The sequence below is a fragment of the Corythoichthys intestinalis genome, chromosome 6 (genome assembly GCF_030265065.1).
Source record: "Corythoichthys intestinalis isolate RoL2023-P3 chromosome 6, ASM3026506v1, whole genome shotgun sequence".
Classification (NCBI taxonomy): domain Eukaryota; kingdom Metazoa; phylum Chordata; class Actinopteri; order Syngnathiformes; family Syngnathidae; genus Corythoichthys; species Corythoichthys intestinalis.
Window position 1 is genome coordinate 45,652,852 of NC_080400.1, and position 15,639 is coordinate 45,668,490.

General features: G+C 39.1%; 1 protein-coding gene across 4 annotated transcripts in view; it reads left to right on the forward strand.

Moving 5' to 3' along the window:
- LOC130917459 (period circadian protein homolog 2-like) overlaps nt 1–15,639 on the forward strand; it is a 34,204-nt gene continuing 18,565 nt past the window's right edge. For 3 of the 4 annotated variants that reach the window (XM_057838882.1, XM_057838885.1, XM_057838884.1), the window contains exons 1-13: nt 1–154; nt 3,339–3,894; nt 9,287–9,379; nt 9,742–9,896; nt 10,015–10,136; nt 10,241–10,442; nt 13,282–13,333; nt 13,779–13,921; nt 14,095–14,173; nt 14,262–14,368; nt 14,506–14,659; nt 15,043–15,151; nt 15,223–15,499. In XM_057838882.1, coding sequence (XP_057694865.1) covers nt 3,452–3,894; nt 9,287–9,379; nt 9,742–9,896; nt 10,015–10,136; nt 10,241–10,442; nt 13,282–13,333; nt 13,779–13,921; nt 14,095–14,173; nt 14,262–14,368; nt 14,506–14,659; nt 15,043–15,151; nt 15,223–15,499 — 1,936 coding nt within the window. In that variant the 5' untranslated portion in view covers nt 1–154; nt 3,339–3,451. Of the gene's footprint in view, nt 155–2,040; nt 2,318–3,338; nt 3,895–9,286; nt 9,380–9,741; nt 9,897–10,014; nt 10,137–10,240; nt 10,443–13,281; nt 13,334–13,778; nt 13,922–14,094; nt 14,174–14,261; nt 14,369–14,505; nt 14,660–15,042; nt 15,152–15,222; nt 15,500–15,639 lie in introns of those variants that run through there. The other variant, XM_057838883.1, reaches the window with a different exon arrangement.

A 15,639-nucleotide genomic window follows, 5' to 3' on the forward strand; every position in this document is an offset into this window, starting at 1 on the left:
GGGGGTGGAACTGCCGTCTACTGTGTCAGCCCTTCTGAGTGCTGTCTCCCATTGAGGAATACTGAGCTTTACGTGGACCTTTTTACACCGTTCGACTGTACTTTTAAATGTAAGAATACACGCTCGGAAAGGCGAATTTATTTGGATATACCAGGTAAGGTTCTATTTAAATTTATCCTTGCAGTTGTAGTATGAACGTAAAAATAAGTTGCATAACTAAATTCGATCTGCGCATGCGCGGTCATTGGTTTGCTCTACTTTTTTTTTTTTAACCATTTTACCGCAAAAATGACATTATTCCTTGATGTGAATACGTAAACAGTAACATCATGTTCCATTAAGTGGTGTGGGCCGTGTAGGGGTACGCGATTATTATTTTCTCGTCGTTTATTCGGCTGAATCGTCGCTTTTACATAACTGTGTCAGTGTACCGTGCTGTGGATTGCAGGTCAACGTGTGTGTGGATTGTGAATAGCAGGTCACTGTGAGAGAGCGGGGGAAGGGTTGTTTTTTGTGTATTTCACTAGCTTTATGATATATTTTCTTATTATTAACGTTTAAACACGTATGCGAAATAATCCATTTTGATAGCGAAATAATCCATTGCGATCGACAGGAATACATAAGTACGTTTTCCTAACCAAAATTTTGTGGAGGCCTTTGTGACTATACATAGCTTTATAATTTACTTTATTTGGTATTAGAAATGTTAAAATAATTAAAATAATAATAATAATAAATAAAGGCCTATTCTTATAAATCTAAATATACATTAGGTTATCATGTTGCTGGAAAACGCAGAGTGGTAATAATTATTAATGCACGAGTGTGTGGGACCTTTTTTTTTTTTTAATATCTATATACATTTTAGCTCATTTTTTCCCTAAGGCTTCAAGAGGCCTATACTTCTCACTACCCGACAAACTTTTACCTACCCTCCCACTGTGCAGTAAATGAAATGTGTCAAAATCAGACTGACATTTAAAAATCTATTTAATTTCAGTAATTGTAAATATCTGTTTAAACCTTTCTCTGAATTGAGACTTCTTCATTTTTATTATTATTTATGTTATTTTTATATCTTGCCAATAGCACATATCTTGCCTTTGTCTTATTGTCTCATAATTCAGAAAGTCGAATGGATTCTTGAGGAACAATAGTCTTATGTTATACTTAGTATTGGAGTATAAATTAAACCTCTTCATGTAATGTCATCTTTAAGCTATAGAATGTTGTCTGCTTTCATAACTGGATAAGAGTGATCTAATTACAATCTAAAGTCTTTTTTTTGTTTTGTTTGTGGGATCTTTTATTCCTGTACTTTTACCAACGTGTCTGTTATGTGAAGAGAAAGTGCCACGCCTGGATATAGTGTAAAGCATTCCGTTTTATAAAGCAAAGCTACAGCAGTGTTAAACTGCGCTGGACTCAAATCCATGTGACTGAAGCAGCCGTTGTATAATGTTTTAGAGCTGGGCTAGTGTGACTGGTTCAGCCTCTGAATGATGATGCAGAGCTGCCAGCAGTATAGTCCTTGACTTCAGTTTCATTATGTCATTCTGAGAGTTATGCGTTTCTGAGCGTGTTTCTCTGGAACCTTAAAGCTGTTTGCTTTGGGAATTTACTTTTTTTTTGTTTTTTTTGCCATTGATTTTGTGTTTTGGCAGCTGAATACGGTAGGTGTTATTCATGTTCTTGGGTGTTTATTAAGTGACGCGTCAAAATCTTTTTGCTATCTGTTTCTTTAAATGTAGAAGCACACTTACATTATGATGTGTTGGTATTGTATTCTTTTATAAAGATTTCCTTAGCATGTCGTTATTGCCATCGGTTCACGTTTGGATGGATTTTTGTGGAGATAAATGCTCTTTAGGAAGTGTAATATATAGTACTGTAATGTTATGTACGTATGGGTTTTCCATATGAAAGGAAGGGAGATTTTTGTTGTTGTCAAGCCGCCACCGATTGGTTAACATGGCTTTCACCTGTTGACACTCTTTGCACTCTCCTGACTGGTTAATTGGTTACAACCAATAGGAGGTTTTCTCTGAACAGCTTGTCGATTGTCAGTCACAACTTCAGAGACCATCAGAAGCGGCTGAGTTTTAAGTTTTAAAATATTAAGCTAAATGGTTAAAACTGAAACCACGATCTTTGTAATGTTGCACACAGGTGCTTATTGTTACATAAAGAATGACGAGTGATCAGATTGCCGGAATTTGGCTTACATAAATGAAAAAATAAAGCTGAGAGCCAAGTGACTATTTGGATTTGGCCACAGTGCTCGTTACCTGGATGGACTGAACTAATGTATGCTGTAAGTACCTCCTAACGAAATCTCGTTATGCGAATGATGATAATAATCAAGTGAAAACGTATGTTTATTTGTGCTATCTATGATATAAAGAGATAATATAATTTGTTAGAGGAACCCTTTAAAATGGCTTTTAAGACATTATCTTGTTACTATAAGGGATGGTTGCTACCAGTCATACAGAAGAACATATATATCCTCTGTATCATAATGGAGCCAATAGCTAATTTGCAGTACAGCTCTGCGTTACATAAGATAAAATCATAGCTGCAGCTATCCAGTGTGGTTGTCCCGTTGATTACGTGATATTAGACCGACAGAGCTACGACTGCATGCAAATGTTTTCTACTGTAAGAGGGCATTTTACTAAAACACCTAATTGGCTATTGAAAACCCCATGTGAAATTGGGCTGTTAATCGAACTTCCTAGATATACCATTTTAAAGATTTATTATATCCTTTCAATTGAAAATCCACACCAAGAAAGGTTGGAATCCCTTTTTTGGGGATAACAGAACTTCAGAGGGATGGAGCATTGCAGCCTCTCTGTGCGTGCGTGTATGTGAAATTGCACAAAGGTAGTGTGTCGAGACGATGCCCTTTCCGTTGGTATCCAAACTGTGTGCACAAAGTCTTGACCAATGAATTTTTTATGTAAAGTTCCTCCTAGTCATTTTGAATTGCTGCTGTTGTTACGTTCCAATTATTATTATCATGATTATTTTTGGTATTACACTTTATTCCAGTGGTGGGCAAACTATTCCACAAAGGGCCGCAGTCTGTAGGTTTTTTTTTCTGTTGCAATCCATCAAGAGGACACCTTTTCACCAATCTGGTGTCTTACAAGTGCAATCATTTATTGTTAGGTGCTTCTTGGTTCCCCACTCCCGTAATTGTTTAAACTGCCAGTGCTGGATCATTTGTAACAAAGTCCAGGAGCCACTGCGGCCATTGAGGACCAGTTTGCCCACGTCTGCTCTATGCAATATTAAATTAAAAGCCGGTGTTCTTTTTTATTGTACAGGAGGTGCTCCTTGGTGAGGGATTAACTACACTTACACCCAGTGCAATACTGTGTGTGGTACTGCCATGAGGAAGACAACCTAGTCTCGAATTTCCTGTCATTCGGCCCATTCCATGTCTGAAAATAGTGACCCCCAGCATTACCTTTATTCAACCCTGGACGGGCGGGAGCGGTCCCGTGAAAGAGTCGGCCTTCAGGCGCAGGAAGAAGAGGTCACCCCCTGCTCCGCCATCAGCCAACTTCACCGTATGGCTAACAGTTACAGTGAAGGTTGTGGCAGGAGGGATGGGGTTGAATTGGAACCAGAGCTGGGCTTGGCCTCAGAGGGTAGTGACAGCAGTCACGAGCACCCCGCATCGCCAGGTTCTCCCCACGATGAGAGAAAGCGGACTCACTTGCATGAAGATGTAGAGATGGCAGGCTCCAGTGGGAGTGGGACAGAATCCCACGGCAATGAATCACATGGAAATGAGTCTCACGGCAATGAATCTGTGGGCAGTTCAAATGGAAATGGGAAAGATTCCGCTCTCCTGGAGTCATCGGGAAGCAACAAGAGGTGAGAGCACTGTAATGCACTCAGTCGTGTACAAATATTCCAACGTTATGTGGAATGGACCATCTAGGTTATGGAAGTACGGATCATTAAATATAATAGAGGGACAATTTTCTCCTGTATGAGTCATGGCTGAAATGTTGTCTGGTTTCTTCAGATTTAACATGACAGAAATGTTGTATTCATTAGCAACTTCACTCTAAAATTAAGTTAGGAATTATATTATAGTTATGAATAACTTAAACCTATGTTTTATAAAATGGTCAGTTAAAGGGCGGCGTATTATACTTATGATGTCGACTTATTATTATTCAGTATAATGGCAATTAGAAATGTCCATATTGTTTAACCTTAAATGCCGGAATACTCCCCTTTGGTTTTATTGCTCTGATTCCTTTCTGAACCTTTTAGTCATTAATACGGTCGCGAGCGCTTGTTGACTTTAAGCATTGACGTCCCTGCAAATGAAATTTAAGATCTATACTGCAGGGCTTAGTTGTGGTAATTCAAACAGAAATTCTTCTAAAGTACAGGACATAAACCTACAGAATATTTTGCACCCCTGGACGCTATTAATGAATCCAGAATGACAACTAAATTTATAGACCGGGAGGGGGAGGAGGGAAGGGGGTGTTGACGCTGTGGCAAACAAGATGATGTTTGGCTAAGTGGCTTGGAGCTTTAGCATAGCATTCACATTCTCGTTAGCATTAGCATTTAGCGCGGCGAGCGTCACCTTAAATTCTTGGGCAAATTTTTACATGCAGTTCGTGGCGTCCAGGCGGGTAAATTTCATTGAAAATAATGTACTATTTTCCTGCTGAGTGTGCATTATCATCACCAAGTTGGCATTGTACTTGTAGACACTACCATATAATATAAGTATTTTTTTAATAACCAAAAATAGTCACTTGCACTAAACTTTTCTTGAAAGACTATCCATGATCCTTGTGTGATGTTTTTTAATCAACACAACTAGAGCAAAGGCAGGAGATTCAGAGCATCACCTGTACATTGAAAATATATCTACAGTGTATATATATTAGGGGTGTGATGATACGCACAAGTCACGGTTCAGGATGTACCTTGGTACGGAGATCACGCTTCGGTGCGGGTTCAGTACAACAGGCAAAAAAAGGCTTTTTTTCTCTCACAGCCTCTGAAAGTTAAAGTTTGTATACTGTTAGACTCTTACATCAGTTTAAAAAAAGTAAAAAGTGTGACGTATGTTTTTTTTATTTTATTTTTTTGAAAAAATCAGTTCCATTCAATCAGTTAATACAAACATCTTTTATGTGAAAGATGTTATAAAATGTATAATGTAATAACGTGTAGAATATGAAAAGTAAATTCAGTTACTTTGCTGAGTAACTAATTACTCTTACAAAGAGGTAACTGAGTTACTAACTCAATTACTTTTTGGAGAAGTAATTTGTAACTGTAACTACCGTATTTTTCGGACTATAAGTCGCACCTGAGTATACAGTATGTCGCATTTTGGGGGAAATTTACTTGATAAAATCCAACAGATATATATTATTATATAATAATGTGTTAATAATTTCACAGATAAGTTGCTCCAGAGCATAAGTCACAACCCCAGCCAAACTATGAAACAAAACTGCAACTTATTGTCCGAAAAATATGGGGGTAATTAATTTTTTAAAGAAAGGTTAACAACACTGCTTATAGACAACTATAGGCTAATCGCAAATAAAATCTGTGACTAGTCGGCAGGGAAATTCGTCGAAACCCCCAAACAAAACTCCAAAAATGGGCCGAAAAAAATTATTGGCACCCTCAGCCTAATACTTGGTGGCACAAGCTTTAGACAAAATAATTGCGAACAACGGCTTCCACCGTATCCATCAATGAGTTTCTTACAGTGCTCTGCTGGAATTTAAGACCATTCTTTGGCCAACTGCTCCGGGTCTCTGAGATTTGAAGGGTGCCTTCTCCAAACTGTCATTTTCAGATCTCTCCACATGTGTTCTAAGGAATTCAGGTCTGAACTCATTGCTGGCCACTTTAGAAGTCTCCAGTGCTTTCTCTCAAACTATTTTCTAGTGCTTTTTAAAGTGTGTTATGAGGCATTGTCCTGCTGGAAGACCCATGACCTCGGAGGGGGGCCCAGCTTTCTCATACTGGGCCCTACATTATGCGCCAAAATTTGTTGGTAGTCCTCAGACTTTATAATGCCATGCACACAGTCAACCAGTGAAGTGCCAGAGGTAGCAAAGCAACCCCAAAACATCAGGGAACCTCCGCCATGTTTGACTGTGGAGACCGTGTCCTTTTCTTTGAAGGCCTCGTTTTTGTTATTGTAAACTCTATGTTTATGCCTTTTCCCAAAATGCCCTACTTTTGTCTCATCTGACCAAAGAACAGTCTTCCAAAACGTTTTTGGCTTTCTCAGGTAAGTTTTGGCAAAACTTTTGGCTTTCTGGCTTTTGTATGTCGCTGGGTCAGAAGTGGGGTCTTCCTGGGTATCCTACCATAGAGTCCCTTTTAATTCAGACGCCAATGGATAGTACAGGTTGACACTGCTGTACCCTTGGACTGCAGGACAGCTTGAATTTGTTTAGATGTTTGTCGAGGTTCTTTATCCACCATCATCACAATCTTTAGTTGAAATCTCTCGTCAATTTGTCTTTTCTGTCCACATCTTGGGAGGTTAGCCACAGTGCCATTGGCTTTACACTTCTAGATGACACTGCACACGGTAGACACAGGAACATTCAGGTCTTTCGAGATGGACTTGTAGCCTTGAGATTGCCAATGCTTCCTCACAGTTTTGCTTCTCAAGTCCTCAGACAGTTCTTTAGTCTTCCCTCTTTTCTCCATGCTCAATGTGGCACACACAAGGACACAGGATAGAGGTTGATTCAACTTTAATCCATTTTAACTTGCTGCAAGTGTGATTTAGTTATTGCCACCACTTGTTATGTGCCACAGGTAATTAACAGGTGCTGTTAATTACACAAATTAGAGAAGCATCACATGATTTATCAATGGGTGCCAATACTTTTGTCCAGCCCATTTTGGGAGTTTTGTGTAAAATGATAATGATTTCATTTTTATCCCCATTTTCTTTTGTGTTTTGTCATTGCAACCAAATAAATGAAGATATTACTGCCAAAGCATTTGTAGCAATCATTCTCTGGGAGAAATTGAGCATTATCTTACAGAATTGCAGGTGTGCCAATACTTTTGACCAGCACTGTTTTATATATACAGTGGGGCAAATAAGTATTTAGTCAACCACCAATTGTGCAAGTTCTCCTACTTGAAAAGATTAGCGAGGCCTGTAATTGTCAACATGGGTAAACCTCAACCATGAGATACAGAATGTGTAAAAAAAAAAAACAGAAAATCACATTGTTTGATTTTTAAAGAGTTTATTTCCAAATTAGAGTGGAAAATAAGTATTGTGTAAGTCACGCAAGCAAGATTTCCGGCTGTCAAAGAGGTCTAACTTCTAACGAGGTCTAACGAGGCTCCACTCGTTACCTGTACTAATAGCACCTGTTTTAACTTATTATCGTCATAAAAGACACCTGTCCACAAGCTCAGTCAGTCACACTCCAAACTCCACTATGGCCAAGACCAAAGAGCTGTCGAAGGACACCAGAAACAAAATTGTAGACATGCACCACGCTGGGAAGACTGAATCTGCAATAGGTAAAACGCTTGGTGTAAAGAAATCAATTGTGGGAACTATTATTAGAAAATGGAAGACATACAAGACCACTGATAATCTCCCTCGATCTGGGGCTCCATGCAAGATCTCACTCCGTGGCGTCAAAATGATGACAAGAACGGTGAGCAAAAATCCCAGAAACTACACGGGGGGACCTAGTGAATGACCTACAGAGAGCTGGGACCACAGTCACAAAGGCTACTATCTGTAACACAATACGCCGCCAGGAACTCAAATCCTGCCTTGCCAGACGTGTCCCCCTGCTGAAGACAGTACACATCCAGGCCTGTCTGCGGTTTGCTAGAGAGCATTTGGATGATCCAGAAGAGGACTGGGAGAATGTGTTATGGTCAGATGAAACCAAAATATAACTTTTTGGTAGTAACACAGGTTCTCGTGTTTGGAGGGGAAAGAATACTGAATTGCATCCGAAGAACACCATACCCACTGTGAAGCATGGGGGTGGAAACATCATGCTTTGGGGCTGTTTTTCTGCAAAGGGACCAGGACGACTGATCTGTGAAAAGGAAAGAATGAATGGGGCCATGTATCGAGAGATTTTGAGTGAAAATCTCCTTCTATCAGCAAGGGCATTGAAGATGAGGCGTGGCTGGGTCTTTCAGCATGACAATGATCCAAAACACACAGCCAGGGCAACAAAGGAGTGGCTTCGTAAGAAGCATTTCAAGGTCCTGGAGTGGCCTAGCCAGTCTCCAGATCTCAACCCCATAGAAAATCTGTGGAGGGAGTTAAAAGTCCGTGTTGCCCAACGACAGCCCCAAAACATCACTGCTCTAGAGGAGATCTGCATGGAGGAATGGGCCAAAAAAACAGCAACAGTGTGTGAAAAGCTTAAGAGTTACAGAAAACGTTTGGCCTAAGTTATTGCCAACAAAGGGTATATAACAAAGTATTGAGATGAACTTTTGGTATTGACCATATACTTATTTTAAACCATGATTTGCACATGAATTCTTTAAAAATCAAACAATGTGATTTTCTGTTTTTTTTGTTTCCCACATTCTGTCTCTCATGGTTGAGGTTTACTCATGTTGACAATTACAGGACTCTCTAATATTTTCAAGTGGGAGAAATTGCACAATTAGTGGTTGACTAAATACTTATTTGCCCCACTGTATACACACATATTTATATATATTATTCGGTACATACAAAATAGGGATGTTTTTTCGGGCCATTTTTCAGATGATCGGAATCAGGTGAAAAGGATTGGGTTGTTAATTAGAAAAAATATATATATTTTATACTTTTTAACGGCTAAAAAGTAACAAAATCCAGAAATACAATGGCATTGCCAAAAGAAACTACAATTTATACTCCGCAACACTCCTGGAAAAAGTTGAAGAGAAAGTACTGTAAAAAGTACAGTACTGTAACATGTTTAGAACTTTTGTTCCAGTAGAAAAATATATACTTTTTTCGGTATGGGATCGGGACTCGGTATCTGCAGATTCTCAAAATCAGGTGATTCGGACTCTTACTCGAGTGCAAAAATATGTGATTGGGACATACTTAATATTATCTGTATATGTACATATCTACTCATCTCGTGCTTACGTTGTTTGTTCAGCACATCCAAAGGTGCCCTCAGGTCACTTGAGGTTTTGTCTAACCTTTTGTTACGCTCCCATCAATATCATAGTAATAATAATAATCTGTTGGTCATGATTGCAGCTCAAATTCTCACAGCCCTTCACCACCAAGCAGCTCCAATGCCTTCAGTTTGGTGAGCTCTGAACAGGACAACCCATCTACTAGTGGTTGCAGGTTAGTATGCACTACGCAGTCCTCGCCTTAAACGTTATAAATGGCCAAAAGTCACTAATGTAGGAAGGATCGTGCCTTTCTATGGACATTCATGTTTCAAAGTTAGGCATGAAAAATGTACAAGGTTGATCAAATGGAACCCTAGGAACATGGCAAAGGAGTAAAATAGAGCTACTTCTCTGGTTCGTTTTTAAGCCTTCATCAAAGTTGAGCCGAACCTAAATTGTTCTAAATGCCACACACCTCAGTGCCAATCAATCTAATCATTCCTCAGCCAATTTGTACCTCCGCTCATGAGTGTGCCAGCATTGGTGAGACCTTTTCTCTGAAGCACGTGTACTTGTCCCATGTTCGCTCTGCAGCAGCGAACAGTCGGCTAAAGCCAAGACACAGAAGGAGCTCTTCAAGACCCTTAAGGAGCTGAAAAAACATTTACCAATGGAAAAGAGGAGCAAGGGCAAGTCGACCACTGTCAACACACTCAAATATGCTCTGCGGTGTGTGAAGCAGGTGAAAGGTAAGATTTCTTTTTGTTCAGCCATTTTCTGACATTTCTCAACGGCTAAACATCACTGTTGCACTTGGTGGATGTTGTCATGCATCATTTCAGTCAGCTTTGTTTTTCCCATTTAAAGCCAATGAGGAGTATTACCAGATGCTCATGATCAACGACAGCCAACCTCCTGGTTTTGAAGTGTCGTCCTACACAATTGAGGAAATCAACAGCATCACTTCTGAATACACCCTTAGAAACACTGTAAGTCCCTTGGTCACATTTCTGTGATGATTACATGTCAATTTGTGACCTTATTTTGGTATTCTTTTGAAGAATTTAACAACAATGTACCCAATCTCTTCCAGGATATATTTGCTGTGGCCGTCTCACTAATCACAGGGAAAATAGTTTACATCTCAGATCAGGCTGCAACCATTTTAAACTGCAAGCGTGAAGTGTTCCATAATGCCAAGTTTGTGGAATTCTTGACACCTCAGGATGTCAGTGTGTTCTATAGCTTCACTACACCATACCGCTTGCCCTCATGGAGCATGTGCACCGGAGCAGGTAATAGCAATTTATAAACTGGTATGAGAGTTTCATTTAAACACGTTGCATGGTGGATTCCCACCAGCTGTACCAGGCACATGGAAAACCCACATGAAACCCAAATCTCAATACCTGCACACACATAGAAGCATCCGTTTCCTTCACGTGAGCCACCCACTGACACATGCCCGTACACACTTAGCACATATTTTATTAGCATGATTAATCTCACACTAACCGATGGATGCACACTCACAGACATTTGCCACACTGTTTTATATTACGCTGTTTATAGCCATGAACATATGATATCATAACTATCACGCTAAGGGTTGAAGGTTTTCATCACTTTGTTTCAGGTCTCGCATGCTCCTTTTCTTCCCATTTAGCATGTAGAGTACATCAAGTGTAATTGCCGCTTGCTCAATGTTAGATTTCGGATTCCAATTCGATTTCGTGCCTGAGTCCATGTGATTTCATTTTCAGATCCATTAGAGCTTTGATCCAATACCTTGCCATTGCATTAAAAGGAACAAAACAGCGCACCCACATTGTCTCAATTCTCTTATTACTATTTGTTTTAATTTGAATATCAGTAACTGAGCATGATGCATTTTCATATAACGTAAAAATTTTGTATAGTAATAAAAGGACATACAGTATTTTCATCACGATAGTAGGGAAAAGGGCTGCAATTAACAATATATATTTTTTTTATAATTGATTAATTGGACGATTAAGTAAACAATTAATCGATTAATCGGATACATATCACTTTTTTTCAATTAACTTCACAATTTAAGTTGAAGTTGTTTTAAGCATTTTGTAAGTAACAATGAAGACAAAATGGATGACTGTTTCCTTCAAAAATAATAGTTCATTACAGCTTCCTTAATTGTTCGTCTACAATTGTACTTTTTTAAAACTTATAAAAGTTTTTAATAAAGTTTTTGAGTATAAAACATTAAATAATTTCTTAGTACACAAATCAGAAAAAAAGTCCTGTTCATTTAAAGTTGTTTTTTTTTTTTCTTTTGTGGGCAAAGCGATGATATAAATTGTGTCAATGACTCATTTATTTTCTTTAGACAAACTAAAAAACAAAATTAAATAAGGAGGAGGCAGACTTTAATGAATCAGTTTTCTTTATCAAGCAGTTATTCTTACATACAATCCCAATCCAATTACAAAACACACTCATGTATGACAGTTTGGGTTTGTGTTAAAAGGAGACTGTAAGTTGTTATATTAGGTGCTTCTCCATATGCTTCTCCAAAACACAATAAAAACGGACATTTATGACACTACTTAGCATAATCGTTAACTAGCTTAGCGCTCCATGCGAAGTAGTAACATCTTACTAACAAAGAGTACAAACAATACAATTGGCTTCATATACTCACCTCTGACTGAGGCACACTGAATCCAACGACATAAGAGACAATTGTATTAATCGATTCAATCGTAATCAAATGTAATTCTGACTATATTTTATACCTGTCCGGTCCGCACAAAGTTTAAGGTGCGTTTATGAACGCCACGTTTCTGCAAGGGACGCCTGCATTTGCACAAACTCGTGTGTGATGTCATCTTCCATGCAGGTCTCTTCTGAACCGGAAGCTTATAATTTGTGGGCATTGTTCAATTTCTTCTCTGGACATATTCAAGCTTAAAATTTACAAGCTCTTTCAGTTGCCAAAAGAGTAGCAGGAAAGCCGCCTACCATTCGCCTCCATTGTTCACGATGCCGTAATGCCACACAAAAAAATGGTGATGGCCCGCCCGATGGCGTCATTTCTGTTCGCTCCGATTTTACACGGGTAGCCAGCGGCTACACTAGACAGGATATCCGGCATTTAACAAATTAGCTGGCTCTCGAGCCCGTGTAATAATATATCCGGACAAGAAATACATTATTGTAGCCAACATGCCAAATAGTATAATAATTTGAAGGTTTAAGCCCATTATCCGTCCTAGTTTAGACATAACCTTATTAATATTATTGATTCAGCAACCCAACCGCAGTTGCAGCAGTGAACTCCCTCTCTCTTGCTCGAATCACGACCAGGCGCGTAACCTTACATTACACTCAAACAAGGACCCAAACGGGGCAAAATCGATTACATTAGTTGGTGCAGTTGGCAGTTTTAATCGACTTAATCAATTAGTTGTTGCAGCCTAAGTAGTGGAGCAAAAACACTATATTTTACTTATTTCATTAATTTGTATTTTATCTCTTTTTTGTTGATCCAACAAAAAAGCATCAGTTGATGAATTATTCAAGTTATTTTTCAATCAATTCTAGTTAATTATTCCATTTAGTGCACTATCAAGATAAACTTCTCTTTAAATGGCCAGTGCAACGTTGTATAAGTAACACTGTTGCACTCAACTCCACTTTGAATATGTAACTTATAAATCTGTTACAAATCCCATTTCAGTGTAGAATTTCATGTAAAATGACACCAACAAGCCTGTAAGTAAAAAAAACAAACATCTATCTTATTTCTATGTGAAAAACTACATTTATAGCTATACTCAGCACAAGTCAATGCGATGCTGTCGATGTTTTCCAAACAGAACTATTTCTGAACTGCGGACATTATTCTTGCCAGCAATCCTACTACAATCATCAAAATATAGGCCTTGCTTTGGGGAAAATGGGCACATTTAGAGATGCAAAATCAATTGGATATTGTCCAACTTAGAATTCATAGACTGTATAGAGGTCATGATGAGTATGACTTCACTGACACTGTCTTCTCATTCAAACTTCAACGGATGGGTGATTAAGGAAATGCCCAATTTTGATTATATAGTCATCCTGCTTCTCCACCCTTCTCCGTGTCTTATTCAGAGTCGTCTCCCACGGAGTGCATGCAGGAGAAATCCTTCTTTTGCCGCATCAGGTGAGTGAAAGCGCATTCATAGATTTCTGCTTTAACAATCCCTGAGTAAGCAAAGTAGCAGGAGACGAGACAGTGTGTAGGGTCATAGCTGTGAGCTTCTGATATTCAGCCAGCTTCTGATATTCAGCCGCCCCCTTTTCCATAAGCACATCTGTACTTTGCTCTACTCGCCACCGTACACAACACACTACAGAAAAGCACTGGCTCAATCATCATAAGAACCTTCTCTGAAGTAACTACGTAGTCTGAAGCTGCTTTAAAGGCACAGCCATTGGTCCCAAATCTTTTTGAAAAAGAGTCCTTACTCTTTTTACAACATTGCTTGGAAATATCCCAGTACTGATGAGCCAAGTTAAAACCCAAGCTTACGCACGTGTGCAAGTCTTCTTGACTTATATAAATCAAACAAAACCAACTAAAATTGTTGTGTGTGTGTGTGTTGCAGTGGCGGAAAGGAACACTATGGGGATATGCAGTACTATCCCTTCCGCATGACTCCTTACCTAATGAAAGTTCAAGATGCGGAATTGTCTGAGGAGCAATTCTGCTGCCTCCTACTGGCAGAGAGGGTACACTCTGGTTATGAAGGTGAGCATGCTCATAATAGCTTTTGCTATGATCTAAACCAGTTTAATTATTAGTATATAAACATGAACTTGAGTATGGTCCATTGTAAACTTTAAAATGTACTTTTTTGCTTCATGACATAAGTTGATTAGATTTTAAGCACGGCTAACGTAGCGGATTTTACGTTCTCCTAGCACCAAGAATCCCTCCTGACAAGCGCATCTTCACCACTACGCACACACCTAACTGCGTTTTTCAGGATGTGGATGAAAGGTGAATAAGAGATTGCATTTGTGAACTTTTCTATTATGTTGATGTGTGTGCAAAAGTCTTTTTGAACTTTGAACATGTCCCCCATCAGGGCTGTTCCACTGTTGGGTTACCTCCCCCAGGACTTGATAGGGACACCTGTTCTACTCAATCTGCACCCAAGCGACAGGCCAATTATGCTTGCCGTGCACCGCAAGAGTAAGGATAGATTTTTTAAATTTAGATATAAACAGCATATATGGTCTGACTATTCTAGTTACAAATTGGACATTTATTAATAAATAACTTGGCTTTATGTATTTGGCATCTTTAGTTTTTTTCCTTTCCGCCAACAGTTTTGAAGTATGCTGGTCAGCCATTCGACCACTCCTCGATTCGCTTCTGTGCAAGAAATGGGGAATACATTACAATTGACACCAGCTGGTCCAGCTTTGTAAACCCCTGGAGCCGCAAAGTTTCCTTTGTCATTGGGAGGCACAAAGTCCGCATGTAAGTCTGTGTTGCGCACATTAGTTTGATGACCAATTTGGATTGTATTCATCTACAATTCTGTCAACCACCACTACGCTATACTGTACATTGCTATATTTAAATCGTTTAAAAAAAATCTCATTTTACACAATGGGGTTTTCTACAATTCTGTCAACCACCACTACACTATACTGTACATTGCTATATTTAAAGCGTTTAAAAAAAATCTCATTTTACACAAAGGTGGAAAACCCCAATTTAAAAAAAAAAAGGCTCATTTCTGCCTGACAATTACACGATACCTTTATTCTCTCAATGCACAGAAACCACTCTGATCTAATCTCAGTACAAAATTGACTCACTCAACATGTGTTACTGACAATCGTCCCACATTTTTTCAGGGGTCCTATGAATGAAGATGTGTTTGCAGCTTTGGCCTTTAATGAAGGGAAGATGATGGACTCCGACATTCAAGAAATTAGTGAGCAGATCCACAGGCTACTCCTACAAGTATGTACACTAATTCAAACACGCTATAACGCAGGCTATTGTCAGTTATTTAACAAACTCTTTATCCTTAGCCGGTTCACAATATGGGATCCAGTGGTTATGGTAGCCATGGCAGCAATGGCTCCCATGAACAACAGGTGAGCAATGGCTCATCCAGCGAAAGCAACGGGAATGTGATGGTGGGGAACACCGCTGAGGAGACGAGTAAAGCCAAGCCCACCAGAACATTCCAGGAGATTTGTAAGGGAGTTCACATGCTGAAGAATCAGGACTCACAGATTTGCCTGCGCTCCCCTCCCCCATCACCTGCCCCATATCCATCCAAACCTGAAAAGAAAAACACAGATGGTGAGTTCAGTTCAGTATCAAAACTAGTTATTTTGAGAATTCACTTCCCTGTGTTATTTTACAGAATTTGTCAGAGACTAAATACAATTCTGTTTGAACATACAGTTAGCTCTTATACTTTGAAAAATCCTAACATACAG